The 19,245-nt window shown below is 42.3% G+C and overlaps 1 protein-coding gene across 1 annotated transcript in view; it reads left to right on the top strand.

Annotated features, from left to right (window-relative positions):
- Nucleotides 1-19,245, top strand: part of WDR27 (WD repeat domain 27) — a 155,532-nt gene that overhangs the window by 24,757 nt on the left and 111,530 nt on the right. Inside the window, exons 18-21 of the mRNA XM_066623014.1 lie at nucleotides 874-995; nucleotides 1,816-1,949; nucleotides 6,308-6,405; nucleotides 7,236-7,357. Of these exons, the coding sequence (XP_066479111.1) occupies nucleotides 874-995; nucleotides 1,816-1,949; nucleotides 6,308-6,405; nucleotides 7,236-7,357 (476 nt within the window). The remainder of the gene's footprint in view (nucleotides 1-873; nucleotides 996-1,815; nucleotides 1,950-6,307; nucleotides 6,406-7,235; nucleotides 7,358-19,245) is intronic.

The raw sequence follows: 19,245 nt of genomic DNA, 5'->3' as shown, positions 1-19,245 counted from the left end.
ATCAGTATTATAAGTATTTGCACCATTTCATATTTTACTGATTATATTCCAGCACTGGAAATTGAGTAGTATAGATATTGGGAAATGTTACACACATTTTGTATCTGTTATTTTTTTCCTTTTTTTATACTGTTATGGTCAATGTCTGATCTCATAATGGTGATCTGCATTATGGTGGGGATGGTGAGGGTAATACTGGGGGAAGCACATTTTGATTGGGTATCCAGCAAAGACGGCAGATTACCCACGATAACCAGAAGTTAGTTATAACAGCTACAGAAAAGAGAATATTGAAACAAGAAAATTAATGAAATGAAGCAGTCAATTGACCTCACAACAATATATAGTGTATTTTAAAAACCCTTATAAGTTCACAGAATACCAATGTCCATAGAGTGGATTCAAGGTGAGAAGTGAAGTTGTACACCACAACAAAAGGAGAGGGATTAATTGGAAAGGCAGTGATCCCCTTTTTGCCCTTCCTGCTATAGTGAACATTAGCTGTAATTTATTGTCCATTCCTGTACAAGGCGGGAATTTTGGAACCTAAGTGAGATTGCAATCTACAAACTGATGCTCATCCTCCATAGGCAGACGTAACCTAGTAGTCTCAAGTAGCAGGAAGATGAAAAGATATTAATTTCTACGCAAATCTACTCTTCTCTTGGGTGGGTAATAAATCAGGGAGATACAGTGCAATATAAATTTGTAAATAAATAATTGTACACATGTTTCGCTCTTTACAGCTTATTTATAATATGTATTTTTATGTTGTCTTAGATAAAAGGAAAATTTTTGGAAAAAACTCATGATTTGTTGAGACTGTGATAAGGCTATTTTTCAAAAATGTATCTGCTGTCATTTTTTTCATAGGGCATGATGGTGCTGTTAATTCAGTGAGCTGGAGCCATGACAATAATTGGCTTGTTTCATCTTCTGAAGACAGAACATTAAGGATCTGGTCAGTCAGCAGTGCAGAACCTGCTTTATGTCTGGTAATCAATGCACATTAGAAAGGTTTTGTGTCCTATACAGCACCTGCATTCACAAATCTTACTGAGTAGAAGCATTTGGAAAATAATAGCTATTAGCATTTTACTGCTAAGGTGCTCTTGAGCCACATGGCCATCCCTGCACCGATTCATAGTGTCACAAGCATGCCATAAGACACATTTGTGGCTACTCAGGAGCCTGCTGGGCCAGTGCAAAAGCCTGCGCCAGCCCAGCAGTGTTGCATCTGAACCCTATGCCAGCCAGCACAGGTAAATTTGCTATGGGCAGCATGAAGACTTGGAGAGGGTGGCAAGAGGGCATTTTGGAGATGGGGAGGGGAGGTTCTGGGTGGAAGAATGTGGGAGAAGGGGATAATCAGGCCCTGGAGGTGGGCAGGATTGGCAGTGGTGGTGACCACACCCTAACCCCGCTCTCAGTCTGCTTGCCATTACACTGGGTTTTTCAAATTTGTACCATCTATATAGCTGAGAAGCCTTATGGGGCTGCCTGGGGCTTTACTGGGGTAAGGGGAAATATATCCCCTTATCCTTACCCTGAGGAGACCTCCAGTCTGCTCCTAAGCTGCTACAGTGCTTCCTGCTTGGGCTGGGAGGGACTGTAGGTCAGTGGAAGAGCACCTGTTTTGCATGCAGAAAGTTCAGGTCTGATCCTGGCATCAGGTAGGGCAGAGAGAATTTTCTGTCTGAAGTCTTGGAGAGAGATTGCTAGTCAGGATTTATGGTACTGAAGTAGATAGGCCAGTGGTCTGACTCAGTATAAGGCAGCTTCCTATGTTCCTAATTTATGTAATCTTAATTTCAGGGCAAGGAGTTGTTTCATAAATCTATTCGATCAGCACAGTTTTATTATATGGATATGTTTATATTGCTATCTTGTGGAGCAGAGTTTCATTTGTTAAGATACTCCCTTGACACCAGCAAGGATGACATGAAACGGTAAGTAAAAACTTACAATTTAACAAATATCTAAATTCCTTTATTTGTATATAAAACATCTTAACTGAATAAATAAAAACAAAATAATGAAGAAATAGTATACTGTTCTTGTTAGCTATTGTTGAGTATCAGAAAATGAATATTTGAACATCACATGTGTTAAAGTTGATATAACGTTGGTGAGGTCAGCCAGTGGATGAAGGCCCACCAACATCAGCAGATCCACCTAGCCAGGCCAACTCAAATCCTTAGCACTGATGGCAGTGGTAGCAGTGAAAACACTAACTGGTATTGGGCAGGCATCAAATCAGTGGCCCAGTGCTGCAAGGCTTTGCCACAGGACATCCAGCAGCATGGCATTGACTTTGGTCATAGATACTAGTATGCCAGATTTAATTCTAGCAGTGGCTCATAGCAGGAGAGGAAACTGAACGCTTTCCACATGCGCTGCCTCCGACGCATTCTTGGCATCACCTGGCAGGACAAAGTTCCTAACAACACAGTCCTGGAACGTGCTGGAATCCCTAGCATGTATTCACTGCTGAAACAGATACGCCTGCGTTGGCTCGGTCATGTCGTGAGAATGGATGATGGCCGGATCTCAAAGGATCTCCTCTATGGAGAACTCATGCAAGGAAAGCGCCCTACAGGTAGACCACAGCTGCGATACAAGGACATCTGCAAGAGGGATCTGAAGGCCTTAGGAATGGACCTCAACAAGTGGGAAACCCTGGCCTCTGAGCGGCCTGCTTGGAGGCAGGCTGTGCAGCATGGCCTTTCCCAGTTTGAAGAGACACTTTGCCAACAGTCTGAGGCAAAGAGGCAAAGAAGGAAGGCCCATAGCCAGGGAGACAGACCAGGGACAGACTGCACTTGCTTCCGGTGTGGAAGGGATTGTCACTCCCGGATTGGCCTTTTCAGCCACACTAGACGCTGTGCCAGAACCACCTTTCAGAGCGCGATACCATAGTCTTTCGAGACTGAAGGTTGCCAATATATATATATGGCCTACACTATAAACCAACTAAAATTATTTAACTGGTGAACAGTCTGTTAATTCAATTCAATTTATTAGTAACCAAAGATGTTTCAAAAGGCACTAGAACCATTGTTTGTCTAATACAAGAATGTCTCAAGTAGCTCAGGAGATGTTCTCTGAAAATCAAGCACTATGTGAAACAGCGCTATAAAAATCCAGCAATGTCTATGAGGCAGGACACTGGTGCTGATTGGCCCCACACTACCAAGTATGCACTTCTTCCATTGGCTGGAATGGCTTTCAGTCACAGCCAGGACAAAGGGCACTGTAGTGAGATGGAGCTAAAGAAAGCAGCTTTATGGGAGTGTGGGTGCTCTTTTCACCTGTGTGCTATCCCAAGGTAGAAGTTCCGCATTGTATGGGGAAGGTTAGGAAATGAGCAGGCTATCTATCTGGGAAGCAGGATGAAATTGACTGGATGCTGCTGAATAAAGAGTGCTTTATTTAGGGAGGTTGTCCATCACCAGCCCACCAAATGTGCTACAGTCCACTGCAGTTGTGCAGAAGGAAAAGAAAGGGGGGAAAGTTGGAATCTTACTCAGTCATATTGATTTCTGCTGGTTATTGGACTAGCCTACTGTAGATACAGTTTCAGGTATTCTTGGCCACATGCAAAAAACAGTGGGCGACCTGGCTGCTCCAAGTGATCACAGCCACTTGGAGTGTGAAAGTAATGTGGTGACTTCATCATGTCACCACAATTACTTCTGGGCCAGGGGTTGACTTCTCAAGGGATGCCCTCGGGCAGCACAAGCCCCAGAACTGCCCCTAGGCAGGAGTTGCAATTTTCTGCTATTTTTACCTTCTTTGTTGTTCCATGTGGGGTGATTCCTCAAATCCCAGCTGTGTTTGCATAGTGTTTTTCCAGTGTCAGGGGTATGTCCGTTGTCTAAAGGGGGGTGAGGATATGGTAGATATCAACTCCACCTCTCTCCCATGTCATGCACCAACATGCATTCTCCCTGTTTTGGCCTACTTGCTGGAGAAATTGCACTGGTGTCCAAGTGACATTCATGTTGTTGGCACTGCATTTTTCCAACCAGTGTCCATGGTGTGTCTTTTGGCAAGTGGTTTACTTTGTCAATCAGGTTGTTGTTACACCTATGTATGTAGAGCTACAATGGCATATCTCAAGGATAGGACTGGGCCTTTAATTCACTACTGAAAGCCAAAGAAACAATGACAAAGGCAAAGAAAAAAAAATACCCACAAGTTACCCTGAGAGCCAGGGTGTTTTTGGTTTGTTTGTGATTTCATATACATGAAAAGCCTAATTTGCCCTGACATTTTGTTTGTGGCTTTGTTCATGTCAATTTCCCATCATTTCTTGCTTTTTTTTTTTTTTTAATATACCACTGTGCTATTTCTTTAATTTCTCCTAATTCTTCACTCAGTTCTCTGATGAGTCAGGTTTGGAAAAATGCTTGAAGGGAAAAGTCTCAGTGAAACTTTAGACAGAAACATCAGGAATGTGTTAAATCTCTTAATTAGAAGAACATGGTAGTGCAACTTAGCTCACCCACTCACTTCTCTGTCTCTCTTGTACTCTCTCTTTTGATGTAAAAGTAATCTGTGATGTTTGTTCTTTGATGGCTTATTCATACAAGCAAATCACAATTTGATATTATATTATGTGTATGTGAATCAGCTCTCTGGAGGTGTGCTTTGAATCCAGGTGGACAAGAAAGAGCCTTTGCAATCGTAGCATTTTCTCTTCCCATCACAGACTTTGGGGAGGTATGCCTTGGTGTCAAGATGACAATATCTAATTGCCCAATATAAACAGATGTGACGTTAATTATGTCTTTGCTCATGGGAGTCTGCCTGAGTAAAAAACTGTCTGGTTCTCTTGTTACATGTTCTTCTTTTCTGTATTCTCATACATGATCTGTCTGTTTCTGTGTGCCATGCCTTTTGACTAAACTATAATTCTTCCACTTCTCTGTCTCCATCAAGATAATTTTCTTCTTGGCTATCGCTATTTGCATTTCAGTAGTCTCTGTGGTTAAATGTTAGTTTTACTGATAGCTGATCCCTGACTGTAGTGTCAGAAGGGAACCCAGTGCAGATTCCAATGTGTCTGAACCATCTCCCATCTGATGAAAGAAAAAACAAAATAAAACAGACTTGCAGAAAGAAAGAAAGAAAGAAAGAAAGAAAGAAAGAAAGAAAGAAAGAAAGAAAGAAAGAAAGAAAGAAAGAAATGAGATAGAGAAGCAAAAACACATTTAATATCATGTCTGTTTTGGCTAGGCAGGAAGTCATACTCTGCTTTTTCTTCATTCCCTAACTGTATCAAAGGGATCAAAGACTAAGCATTTGAATTTTTCATGTGATCTGACAGGCACATGCTCTGGCCATGGGTGAAAATACTTGTTTCATGTTCAAGGGCTACAATCCTATACAACTGAGGTCCCCATCTGGGGTGTCAAATCACCACAGCCTGAGGACCTCAGCCTCTGGCCCCTTAAAGGAAGGGGGAAGGCAGGATTGCGATTCCCAGGATTGCACCATTGTCGGGGGCCAAGAGGAGGGTTTTATTCCCAGGGCACCTCAGCAGCCTCCAGGAGGTGCAGGGAGCCCTGCAGAGCACTCTGCAGGGCTCCCCAGGTCTTAGAATATTAAAAATAAATGATGAAAAACCACTTCCAGTGGTGACTCCTAGTGTCTTATAAGGCATTAAAAACATGACTTCCGGTTTTATCATAAAGCTGGAAATCACGCTCTCTTTTTTTGTATCTTTGGGCATTCTGAGGCTTGTAGCATCTGTGGGAGATCACACATGGCCTCTGCAGGCCTCAGAAAACCTCCAGGCCTGACTGGGGGCAGGCCATTCAGCACCTGCGGATACTGGAGGTCTTTGGGTGCCAAACCTGCAGATAACATGGGCCCCTGCACTTACAGAAGTACTTAAATCTTTTTTGAAGATATTCTCTTAATGTATGCTGTAGATTTTTGCTATTGGACAGAAATCTGAATCATTTCTCTAGCCTTTTACCCACAACAGGAAGTGACAGAAATATGAAAAGTGCTGTTGAATTGGGCTCATGGTATTGCAGTGCTTTGATGACAACTGTAGACCTGAATAGCAATGCAGTTATGTAAAATAATAATTACATGGGTAATTTTTACTTTATACTTTAAAGTGTTTGTACAAATAAGAATATGTTTTATTTACTAACAATATTTATAGTGCAGTCCTATGTGTGCCTACCGAGAACTCAATGAGATTTACTACCAAGAAAGTATGTATAGAATTGCAACCATCATCATTGATTTCCTTGTTTCTGTCTCTTTGGAATATATATATTCTCTGCAGGTACCAAAATAAGAGTATGTGCAAACTAGTACATAAATTTCTCATGGCTTCTACAGTGGAAATTACCAGCCTTTCAGCAGTAAATGAATTCTACTCTTGTATCCTTCCATTAATCATTACCTATGTTCAGCATTTTTGTCAGAAAGATTTGATTGAATAGAATGGCATTAATTCTTTGTCTATCTAAAGTTTTTTAACTATTATGACAGGAATAAAAAATCAAATTATTTCAAAAAATTATATCACAAGCTTTAATATAATATCATTCTATAATGCTAATAGTAATATGTTGGGGAAATTTGGGCTTCCATATATTTATGAGACTGGGCAGTTTTTCAGCTCCCAGTCAGAGATGAAGTAAGTACTGTATTCTCTTTGCTTTCAGTCTCTGTAGATCAGAACTCTTAACATGGTTAAACTCGTACTCCCTCTGTGATATTCTCCCAATCCATTGGATTCAGTTCCCCTTTTACATGACCCATGAAACTTTCTGAACTGCATTGTGCCCCATCAGTCATCTCATTTCTGGTTATTTCTATCTTTTGCAAGTCTCTGGCCTGCGGATTCTATGCCCTTGCATCAATCCTCTATGAGTCTATAGGAAGCACTATGCAGATGAAGTAGAAAAACAAACTCAGCCTTCTGATCTCGCCTGCTTTGCTTACTGCATACCTCTGAGTCAAAGTGGTTAACTGTGAAAAAGGAGGCCTTTGACAGCAGCACTATCAAAAGCCATGTGCCAAATGGAGGTCCACTGTGGCTCTGATGTTACCAACAAACGTAATGCCCCTGTTCAGGTTATGTCATTGTAGCATTTTCTCAACAAATTAAAGATGTACTTAAAAACAGTTATGAAAACTTTAACAATAATAATTGTCACTGTAACAAGCAACAGATTTAGGAGAACTTTAACTTGCAGAGATGGCAGATATTGTACTGGCAGCTGGTAGTAACCGAGCGCTAGAAGTTTTTGACCTCAATGCGGGTTGTAGTGCAGCCGTGATACCGGATGTTCATGCTAGATCAGTTCACCAGATTTGCCAAAATAAGGTAGGTGAGATCTTCTGTTAATATTAAGTTTTCTAAGTGCAAACAGGCATAAAACACACACTTAAGAACAACATTAATTTATTTTTCCTATTATGTGTAATTGGCATATTAAAAAATTTAGGAGAACAAGAAAGAAAAATTCTAACTCTCTATGATTAATTGTATTGAGTAAATGGTTAGGGAAATGTCAAGTTTTAAATCTCATTTGTCCTAATTCATTAGTCTGTTCCTTTTGGACTGCAGTTAGGATTGGCCTTGCCACAAAGTGACATGAAATGGTCATGTGAAACAGTGCCCTAGGAAATGCAGTGAACAGACAAACCCCCAGCCTGTTTGTCCTTCAACATGTCCATCCTGCTGCTTCACTGGGGACTCTGATCCTCTTTCAATGTTTTAAAAGCAAGTCAGAAGAGGATTGAGTCAGTGGAAGCCCTCAACTCCATCCAGCACCGCTGGAGGAAGAAGTGGAGAGGGGGAAAAAAACCTGCCACAGTTCCAGATTCTTTCTCCCCACTCACCTGGTTCTTTTAAAGTACCAATGCAGCAGGGAGAGGCAATTTAGAGCCTTCTCCTTCCTTTTAATTACCAGAAGTGCAGATTCCCTGCTCCGAGTTGATTCTGTTTCAATGAACAGTAGTGATATATATTGTGTTCCCAGTGTACATTTTGGTTCATTTGAAACAGAAGCAGCACCCAAAAGGGAGGTTGCAAGTTGTGCCTTGGGTATGCAAAGGGAAGGGAAATGGGTGGGTAAGCTCCAAATTGCCTCTCCCCCATCAACTTGGTGCACTGTAAGTGCCAAGTGAGCAAAGAGAAGTAATTTAGAGTGCATCAGCTTTTTTTCCTCCCCCTTTCTTCTATCAGTGCTGGAGGAAGAAGAGGGGGAAGCTGTTGCAGCTCTCACCTATGCTCACTTTTTCACCTGTTTGCCCCATGCTTGCTCTCTTCGTCCATGGGGAGAGGCACATCTTTAGGGGCAGCATTTTGGGGGAGATTCAGATGACATGGACTGCCATTGACTAGTTGATTCATTCTGTACAATGATTGCTATAAAATAATGAGAAGCAAAGTATTGTTCAGCATCAAGGATCACTCAGGAAGTATCTTGTGAGATGGAGGAGTCATGCTAATCTGCATATTCTAGTTGAACTGAGCTGCACCACATTAGACAATAATGTACATTGAAATGTTACAGAAACTCTGCTTTTGTGAGGTGGTGTTATACATAATTTCCCCATTTTCCTTTATTCATAAACATTGTCATGCACTCTGATCTTTTAACACATTTACTTGGAAACAAATTCCATTGGTTGCAATTAAACCAATGTACAAGTATTCTTCTTAGATGACAGTCTTAATTAAAAGATTTTTCTAATGTTGGCTTCCGATTGGTTTATTGGATTGGTATCAATAGAGCTAAAATAATATTGGTATTATGGAAAGTAATCTGTCAGCAGTTCCGTTTTAATCTTGATTTTCTTCTAATATGTATAATGCTACTATAAAAATTCAGTCTTGGCTAAACTTGGCATGCTGTAGTCAAAGGGAAAAAAATGTTCCCAAATTTAGTCTAAGTACATTCCACTTGTTCAGTAGTGGAAAACAATTTTTGTGGTTTCTGTTATTTCTTCTAATCCATAAATCAAAATTTTAAATGCATTTTTGGGAACTAATTACTCTATGATCTAGACTTTATTTTTTTATTTTGATGACATGAAACAAGATCATTCCCTTAGATGTTAGCTACAGAGAGAATTCCAGCAGAACAAACTCCATTAAAAAGTTACATAATCTGTCACGTGGTAGAAAGTGAGTCCAAATGGCAACTTTCCTCCTTTTTCCTCCCTTTGCCTTCAGTCCCTCCATATTAGAGGTAAGTAAGCATGTGAATCTGCAAGTTTGACATGGTAGATAAAGTAGAGCCATATCCTGGTTTACTGTGGTTAATATTGGTAAGAGGCCTCTGCCATCAAGGATTTGAAATACTTGTCCTTAACTTTTTGTCATGTGGTAGGTTCATTTGTTACATTTTTTTCTGTAGCTAAGGAAACACACAAGTATTCTTAATATTTGGAAGTTCTGTGGGTGTCTGCCTCATTTTGTGGAGCTGCTCAGTTAGATAATGGATAGCCACTGTCATGGAGAGAAAACTGACATTTGTGAGGGTTCATATATGGGCACATACACTCTGTGTGTGTGTGTGTGTGTGTGTGTGTGTGTGTGTGTGTACTCAAGGTGTAGGTAAAGCATAATTAATGAAGCAGGGATGGGAACTTGGCACCGCAGGGTGACTCAAGTCTAACCCTACCCCCTTTGCCTCGACTCGTGCACGAGTCTTAATGGGCGCCCTTTGCTCCCCCCCCCCCCAAATTCCTAAGTCATTTTGACTTGAAACAGAGTCTTTTGGGTTAGGGATCAAAAAGGACTGCGAGGCATCCGAGCTTGGCAAGGTGGAAGGGGGTGAGATGGACAGTGGGGGAGTGACAGAAATGGCTAGTGGGAGAAGGGTTACGCTATAGCAGCTGGGAGACTTACTTTCAGAGTGTAATGCAATCCTTTGCAGCTCTACTCAGTAGTAGTCCCATTGCCTATCATTCAATGAGGCAGCTTCTTCCTCCCAAGTAACAATGGCTGAAGCCATGAGGAACTGAGGAAGTCTTGCCCTAATGAAGAGAATAAAAAGGAACATAAACTGTGGCAAAAGAAATGTAAGAAGGTGATAGGGGAGGCCAAGCGAGACTATGAGGAACGCATGGCCAGCAACATTAAGGGGAATAATAAAAGCTTCTTCAAATATGTTAGAAGCAGGAAACCCGCCAGAGAAGCGGTTGGCCCTCTGGATGGTGAGGGAGGGAAAGGGGAGATAAAAGGAGACTTAGAGATGGCAGAGAAATTAAATGAGTTCTTTGCATCTGTCTTCACGGCAGAAGACCTCGGGCAGATACCGCTGCCCGAACGGCCCCTCCTAACCGAGGAGTTAAGTCAGATAGAGGTTAAAAGAGAAGATGTTTCAGACCTCATTGATAGATTAAAGATCAATAAGTCACCGGGCCCTGATGGCATCCACCCAAGGGTTATTAAGGAATTGAAGAATGAAGTTGCAGATCTCTTGACTAAGGTATGCAACTTGTCCCTCAAAACGGCCACGGTACCAGAAGATTGGAGGATAGCAAATGTCACGCCTATTTTTAAAAAGGGAAAGAGGGGGGACCCGGGAAACTATAGGCCGGTCAGCCTAACATCCATACCGGGTAAGATGGTGGAATGCCTCATCAAAGATAGGATCTCAAAACACATAGACGAACAGGCCTTGCTGAGGGAGAGTCAGCATGGCTTCTGTAAGGGTAAGTCTTGCCTCACAAACCTTACAGAATTCTTTGAAAAGGTCAACAGGCATGTGGATGCGGGAGAACCCGTAGACATTATATATCTGGACTTTCAGAAGGCGTTTGACACGGTCCCTCACCAAAGGCTACTGAAAAAACTCCACAGTCAGGGAATTAGAGGACAGGTCCTCTCGTGGATTGAGAACTGGTTGGAGGCCAGGAAGCAGAGAGTGGGTGTCAATGGGCAATTTTCACAATGGAGAGAGGTGAAAAGCGGTGTGCCCCAAGGATCTGTCCTGGGACCGGTGCTTTTCAACCTCTTCATAAATGACCTGGAGACAGGGTTGAGCAGTGAAGTGGCTAAGTTTGCAGACGACACCAAACTTTTCCGAGTGGTAAAGACCAGAAGTGATTGTGAGGAGCTCCAGAAGGATCTCTCCAGACTGGCAGAATGGGCAGCAAAATGGCAGATGCGCTTCAATGTCAGTAAGTGTAAAGTCATGCACATTGGGGCAAAAAATCAAAACTTTAGATATAGGCTGATGGGTTCTGAGCTGTCTGTGACAGATTACGAGAGAGATCTTGGGGTGGTGGTGGACAGGTCGATGAAAGTGTCGACCCAATGTGCGGCGGCAGTGAAGAAGGCCAATTCTATGCTTGGGATCATTAGGAAGGGTATTGAGAACAAAACGGTTAGTATTATAATGCCGTTGTACAAATCGATGGTAAGGCCACACCTGGAGTATTGTGTCCAGTTCTGGTTGCCGCATCTCAAAAAAGACATAGTGGAAATGGAAAAGGTGCAAAAGAGAGCGACTAAGATGATTACGGGGCTGGGGCACCTTCCTTATGAGGAAAGGCTACGGCGTTTGGGCCTCTTCAGCCTAGAAAAGAGACGCTTGAGGGGGGACATGATTGAGACATACAAAATTATGCAGGGGATGGACAGAGTGGATAGGGAGATGCTCTTTACACTCTCACATAATACCAGAACCAGGGGACATCCACTAAAATTGAGTGTTGGGCGGGTTAGGACAGACAAAAGAAAATATTTATTTACTCAGCGCGTGGTCAGTCTGTGGAACTCCTTGCCACAGGATGTGGTGCTGGCGTCTAGCCTAGACGCCTTTAAAAGGGGATTGGACGGGTTTCTGGAGGAAAAATCCATTATGGGGTACAAGCCATGATGTGTATGCGCAACCTCCTGATTTTAGGAATGGGTTAAGTCAGAATGCCAGATGTAGGGGAGGGCACCAGGATGAGGTCTCTTGTTATCTGGTGTGCTCCCTGGGGCATTTGGTGGGCCGCTGTGAGATACAGGAAGCTGGACTAGATGGGCCTATGGCCTGATCCAGTGGGGCTGTTCTTATGTTCTTATGTTCTAACTGCTTCCTGGCTTCCCCACCTCCCTTTTTCCCCCTCCCTGGGTTTCCAGCCAATCTAAGGCAAGAACCCCTTTGGGCTCCTCCTTTTGCCCTCCCTCACCCATCCTTTGTCCAATGAGCATGGCTGCAGGAGTCTGGCACAATCCTATGCATATTTACTCAGAAGAAAGTCCTACTCCCTTTCGTGGATAGCAGTACAACATTAAGTTTTTTAGAAAATTCAAAGCAGCTGAAAGAAGATCATTCTATTAAAACTTACTCACAATCAACAAAAATATTTGTTACTAAACTTTAAAATATACTCACATAGTATTATTTTATTAATAGGCCTCGAGCAAACCTTTTGGAACTGAAATCTTTTTTCAGTCATCATGATACGTACTTAAACTTAGATCCTCCCATTTAGTGCATTGGGCAGTAAATGCTCTCCATCATACTTGATCAATTGTAGCAGCCTCGGCTTCATCCCATGACAGGTTGATGGCCATTAGGTCTTCAATGAAGGTCTTTTTCCATGTGATCTTTGGACGTCCTGGTTTTCGCTTCCTCTTATATGGAATCCAGTTCATAGCTGTTCTTGGGAGTCGGGTTAGTGGTTGTCATCATCGTGATACATTTTTGCTAAACATTTATAAATAAGATGAGTGGTTCTCAAACCAATGTGTGTAAAGGTTCCCCCATCCCTTTAAGGGATGGAGGAAGAGGCTCCCCACGGCTTAGAATGTTCAAACCTAGTGATCGCAAAGCATTTCCTGTTTGCTGAAGGTGCTTTGTGATCTCCCCGTTTGAAGATTCCAAGCCTCAGGGAGCCCTTCAGATTGCTGCACAGGGCTCCTCACACCTCCTGCAGCCTCCCCCAGCCCTACCTACTTAAAAGTAAGAGGAAAACACTCCCCCTCGCTCCCCCTTAGCAACATGATCCTGGGGATTGCGTTGGTGCCCTAGCCCTTCGCCTGCAAAGACTTACTGAGGGAGTAAAGCTCCCTCAAAGTTTGAGAACCACAGGGATAGATTACACATTTTTCTCCACTGCAGCCTTGGGCAGAAGATACAGAATTCACAGCCTTTTTTAATTCTCAAGGTTGTTTCAGCAATATAGACCCACATTTTAGGAATTAGAGACACTTTGGGATATTAAGAATTGTTCCTTGTGCCCAGCTTTGTCTTCCTACTGTGTTTAAGCTCATTGGTTAGGCTACCGACAGCAACCCATCCTTAGTTTTGAATGACTTTTCTTTTGTGGTTTTAAAACTGTTCTTTAGAATGACTTTAGCATAACTTTTGTGGTTTTCTGAGAGACTGGTCTGGTATAACACTTAACTTCACTAAACTAATGCAGTATTATTTGTGATACATCAATGCTTAGTTTTTCTGGCTTTTCTTTTCGCTCTGTCAGCAAAGCAACTTGAAGTTATTTAAGCAGAGCACATTTGAAGTTGTGGACATATTCACATGAAGAAAGAAATCGAAGCTTGTTTTTAATGGAAAATTGGAGATTATGGTCCTAAATCAACCTTTGCAGTTTTGTAACATGCATTATAATGTTAAAGTAAAATGCTTAATGGCAAAACACTATGGCCACAATCCAGCAGCCTCTTTAGGCAATGGAAGGACATTGAGGAGCTGCTGTTAAGGGAATAAAAAAGATAAAAGCCTTGCAGGGTGCACAGGATGATACCAAGATAGTAAAAACCAAAGTAGTTTTTAAAGTGTCCCCAAAGGACTTCTCCATACTGGGTAAATGGCAGCTCAATGACAAATACAGTTCAGTGTCAATGAATGTAAAGTGATGCTCAATGGGGCAAACAATTCCAACTTCGCATATACGCTGATGGGGTCTGAGCTCTTGGTGATGAACCAGGAAAAGATTCTTTGGGTCATAATGAAAGCATTGACCCAGTCTGTTGCAGTGGTGAAGAAAGCAAATTCCATACTAAGGTCTTTAGGAATGGCATAAAGACTGCTAATATTGAAGTGCCCCAATACAAATCTATGGCACAGTCACATTTGTTATATTGTGTGCAGTTCTGGTTACCACATGTCAAGAAGGATATTGTATAACTGGAAAAATTGCAAAGGAGGCCAACCAAAATGATCAGAGGACTGGAGCACCTTCTTTATAAGAAATGAAAAGTGTTAGGGGCTTTTTATCTTGGAGAAAAAGCAGTTAAGGGAGGATATGATTTATGGAATTATGGATAGTGTGGGAGAGTGGATAGAGAACAGTTTTTCCCCCCTCTCTGATGACACTAGAACCAGGGGTCATTCAGTGTCACTGATCAGTGGACTATTTAGGAGGGGCAGAAGGGGTAGTTCTTCACACAGCATATTATTTGTCTGTGGAATTCATTGCCATAGATATGATGAAGGCCTTAGTATAGATAACTTTATATGATGATTGAACCAGTTCATGGAGATTATATCTGTCAATGTCTATTAATCATGTTGGTTATGTTCTACCCCCAGTTTCAACAGCAATATGCCTCTAAACCAGTTGCAATGGTTCTGAGAGCAGAACCATCCTAGTCATGAGTCTGACTGAAGTAACTCCTTTGAATGGTGGATTGGAGGGAATCGGTGACAGGTTCCCCTCTAATCCACCACCTATCGAGCCACTTATGTTGGTGCTCCAATAGTCTTGTTGATCACTCAGTGTGTGTGTGTGTGTGTGTGTGTGTGTGTGTGTGTGAGAGAGAGAGAGAGAGAGAGAGAGAGAGAGAGAGGAGAATTGGGGCAGTGACAATCTACTTCTATGCTGCTGCCAGATGCAACTGTGGCAATGGTACTGCAGAGAGAAGTAGCAATATGATGCAGTCTTGATCACACATTTCAATGAGTGAACAAAACAGGATTGCTCTGCCACCTTGTACTCCCAGCAAGAAGACCAGATAGGTGAGAAGGAGCCCCAACCCCCACTCGTTCCTTTAAAAAAACACAACAACTTTTAGATCTATCTATCTGACACTTCCACCTCATACTTGCTCTTGCTCCTGCTCCTGTTCAAACCAATGTTGGCTGCTTACTCATACTGGGATGAATAAGGAGTTTCAGAATCTGTTCCCCTTTCCTTGCCTGCCCAGCTGCTTCTGGGTAGCTAAGGAGGAGGTGTGGGGGCCAGAAGCAACGGTTGTGGTGGAGCATGTGTGCGAGTTTGATTTCTTTTTTAATGGGGGTTGAGGAAACGGGATCATGTGCATAGTGGCAAGGGCAACATTTCTGTGCCAATTGAGTTAGCAGATCTATTGGGATCACCCTGGGGTGGTGGGGGAGAGAAATATGCCTCTGTCACCTTGTGAGCTTCCCAAATGCAGCTAATGAGCCACTGTGGGAAACAGGGTACTGGACTACACAGGCCCTTCACTTTTTTTCTTATGTTTTTAAGTTCAATTTTTCTGAATCATAGCCTGTTATAGCAACATGACATAGTAGATGCTGATGCTAAAGCTGAAATTATATTAATAGAAATTTGGGTCTTATATAACATTATCAACACAGACTTTTTCAATAAATGGTTCTGAAGGCAACATGATTCTTCTCTTTCTCTCTTATTATATTATTGCATATAAAATCCATAATTATTTAGTTTTTAGACAGAGACCAGAAGCACTTTCTTAAACCCATTGCAATCGATAGGGTTAAGCATGCTTGCCCCTGTATTTTAGCCATATTTTTGATGGCACATTAAAAGATTGGTTTATCTTTTTTTCTTTAATTCCATCTAAGGCAAAGCAGTGCAGTATGATTGTTCGGTGCTTTATATTAAAGTGGCAATGACATAGTCCAGTAAACATCTCTGCAAAGAAATGATATGTGCATCAACTAACCGATTAGACAGCACCAGAAAATTTGCCACTGTTTGGAATGACCAAATCTTATGAACCTCTATGCTGAAGTAGTATGTGGAAGGCCCATGTAAGACCATAAGAAAAGCCTGACTGGATCAGACCAAAGGCCCATCTTGTCCAGCTTCCTGTATCGAACAGTGGCCCACCAGCTGCCTCGGGGACCACACCAGACAAGATACCTGTACCCTGTTGCCATTCCCTTGCATTTGGCATTCTGAAGTAGCCTACTTCTAAAACCAGGAGGTAGCATATACCCTTCATGCTCTGTAATATGTGATGGACTTTTCCTCTAGAAATCTGTCCCATTCCCTTTTAAAGGCATCTAGGCTAGATGCCATCTTCACATCCTGTTGCAAGGAGTCCCGCAGGTTAATAATACTCTGTGTAAAGGAATATTTCCTTTTGTTTGTTCTAACTCTCCCAACCCTCAATTTTAGTGGATGTCTCCTGATTCTGATGTTGTGGGAGAGGGAAAAGAACTTCCCTCTATCCGTTTTATCAGTCCCATGCATAAGAACATAAGAAGAGCCCCACTGGATCAGGCCATAGGCCCATCTAGTCCAGCTTCCTGTATCTCACAGCGGCCCACCAAATGCCTCAGGGAGCACCCCAGATAACAAGAGACCTGCATCCTGGTGCCCTCCCTTGCATCTGGCATTCTGACATAGCCCATTTCTAAAATCAAGAGGTTGCACATACACATCATGGCTTGTAACCCATAATGGATTTTTCCTCCAGAAACTTGTCCAATCCCCTTTTAAAGGCATCCAGGCCAGATGCCGTCACCACATCCTGTGGCAGGGAGTTCCACAGACCGACCACACAGTAAAGAAATATTTTCTTTTGTCTGCCCTAACCCTCCCAATACTCAATTTTAGTGGATGTCCCCTGGTTCTGGTATTATGTGAGAGTGTAAAGAGCATCTCTCTATCCACTTTATCCTTCCCATGCATAATTTTTTATGTCTCAATCATGTCCCCCCTCAGGCATCTCTTTTCTAGGCTGAAGAGGCCCAAATGCCATAGCCTTTCCTCATAAGGAAGGTGCCCCAACTCAGTAATCATCTTAGTCACTCTCTTTTGCACCTTTTCCATTTCCACTATGTCCTTTTTGAGATGTGGCAACCAGAAGTGGACACAGTACTCCAGGTGTGGCCTTACCATCAATTTGTACAACAGCATTATAATATTAGCCGTTTTGTTCTCAATACCTTTTCTAATGATCCCAAGCATAGAATTGGCCTTCTTTACTGCCGCCGCACATTGGGTCGACACTTTCATCGACCTGTCCACCACCTCCCCAAGATCTCTCTCGTAATCTGTCACAGACAGCTCAGAACCCATCAGCCTATATGTGAAGTTTTGATTTTTTGCCCCAATGTGCATGACTTTACACTTACTTACATTGAAACGCACCTGCCATTTTGCTGCCCATTCTGCCAGTCTGGAGAGATCCTTCTGGAGCTCCTCACAATCACTTCTGGTCTTCACCACTCGGAAAAGTTTGGTGTCATCTGCAAACTTTGCCACCTCACTACTCACCCCTTCCAGGTCATTTATGAAGAGGTTGAAAAGCACTGTTCCCAGGACAGATCCTTGGGGCACACTGCTTTTCACTTCTCTCTATTGTGAAAATTGCCCATTGACACCCACTCTCTGTTTCCTGGTCTTCAGCCAATTCTCAGTCCATGAGAGGACCTGCCCTCTAATTCCCTGACTGTGGAGTTTTTTCAGTAGCCTTTGGTGAGGGACCGTGTCGAATGCCTTCTGAAAGTCCAGATATATAATGTCCACAGGTTGTCCCGCATCCATATGCCTGTTGACTTTTTCAAAGAATTCTAAAAGGTTTGTGAGGCAAGACTTATCCTTACAGAAGCCATGTTGATTCTCCCTCAGCAAGGCCTGTTCGTCTATGTGTTTTGAGATCCTATCTTTGATGAGGCATTCCACCATCTTACCAGGTATAGATGTTAGGCTGACCAGCCTATAGTTTCCCAGGTCCCCCCTCTTTCCCTTTTTAAAGATTGATATGACATTTGCTGTCCTCCAATCCTCTGGGACCGTGGCCGTTTTGAGGGACAAGTTGCATATTTTAGTCAAGAGATCAGCAACTTCATTCTTTAATTCCTTAATAACTCTTGAGTGGATGCCATCAGGGCCCGGTGACTTATTGATCTTTAATTTATCAATGAGGTCTGAAACATCTTCTCTTTCAACCTCTATCTGACTTAATTCCTCGGTCAGGAGGGGCTGTTCGGGCAGCGGTATTTGCCCGAGGTCTTCTGCCATAATTTTATATGTCTCAAGTTTGGAGCACACAAGGAGCTTTGGGTCAGGACTTATGACTTCCCCAAGGCAATCTGATAAGTCTTTGGCTGAGGAGGGATAGGAATTCAAGCTTTCCAGTTCTTGACCCCAAGGTAGCCCCAGAATCATGCTGTGTCTGAAGTACAGTTCAGTTGTAGGTACTTAGCATTTTTTTAATCCTTGGGTGCCATCTTTGATAATCCCTGATCCTCAAGATGTTCAAATGTCTTTGGAAATTGTTGCATACCCTGTCTGGTATTTTTTAGCTGCAATTCTTGATGCATGTTGGATTTTGAGCTATCAGTTACATTGCTAAAACTAAGAATAAGCAGGTATGCTTATATGCTATTTGGTTCATAACCTCATTAAGCCCTGAATCATCTTTAGAAAAAGGCAGTGTTCCCCCCAAGTAGCAGCTTGTTTAACCCTTGATGCACATAGTCTAATTTGCCCTGTTAATTTTGTGACCCACCAAAAATTGGGTCATGACCCACTGGTGGGTTCCTGAGAACAGTTTGAGAACCACTGTTATCCATTCTTCTTGTGATATATGATAAAAGTGCAGAGATAATTTACTTAACCTGTTGCTAAACAAAACATATTCCAGTAAAGGGCTTTGTATTTTCTGAGAAATTCGTTTATTCTGGTGCAGTTGAAAATGCTTGGCACCAGGCCTTTTTCTGCTGCCATGGTGTTGATTAGACATTACAAATATTTGGTTCATGGAAGAACAATGCTTGGTGATTGAGGACCGGTTCCTTGATTACAAAGGTCACCTCTGGAGTGTACCCACGTGCTCCCCTCCCTCTGTAATGTTCATGTCTACATGTGATGTATAAGCAAATATTCAGAAATCTGAAAAATCCAAATTATGAAACAAATTTTTGTATTTTATTCTTATATTGGTTGCCATGTAGGGAGTATTGTTGCCATCTAAGGCTGCAATCCTATATGTAATTACCTGGGAATATGTTCCACTGAATTCAGTTGGGTTTATTTCTGAGTAGACATTCATAGAATTGTGCT

The sequence above is a fragment of the Tiliqua scincoides genome, chromosome 1 (assembly GCF_035046505.1).
Source record: "Tiliqua scincoides isolate rTilSci1 chromosome 1, rTilSci1.hap2, whole genome shotgun sequence".
NCBI lineage: Eukaryota > Metazoa > Chordata > Lepidosauria > Squamata > Scincidae > Tiliqua > Tiliqua scincoides.
This window is presented reverse-complemented; position numbering and strand designations above follow the sequence as displayed.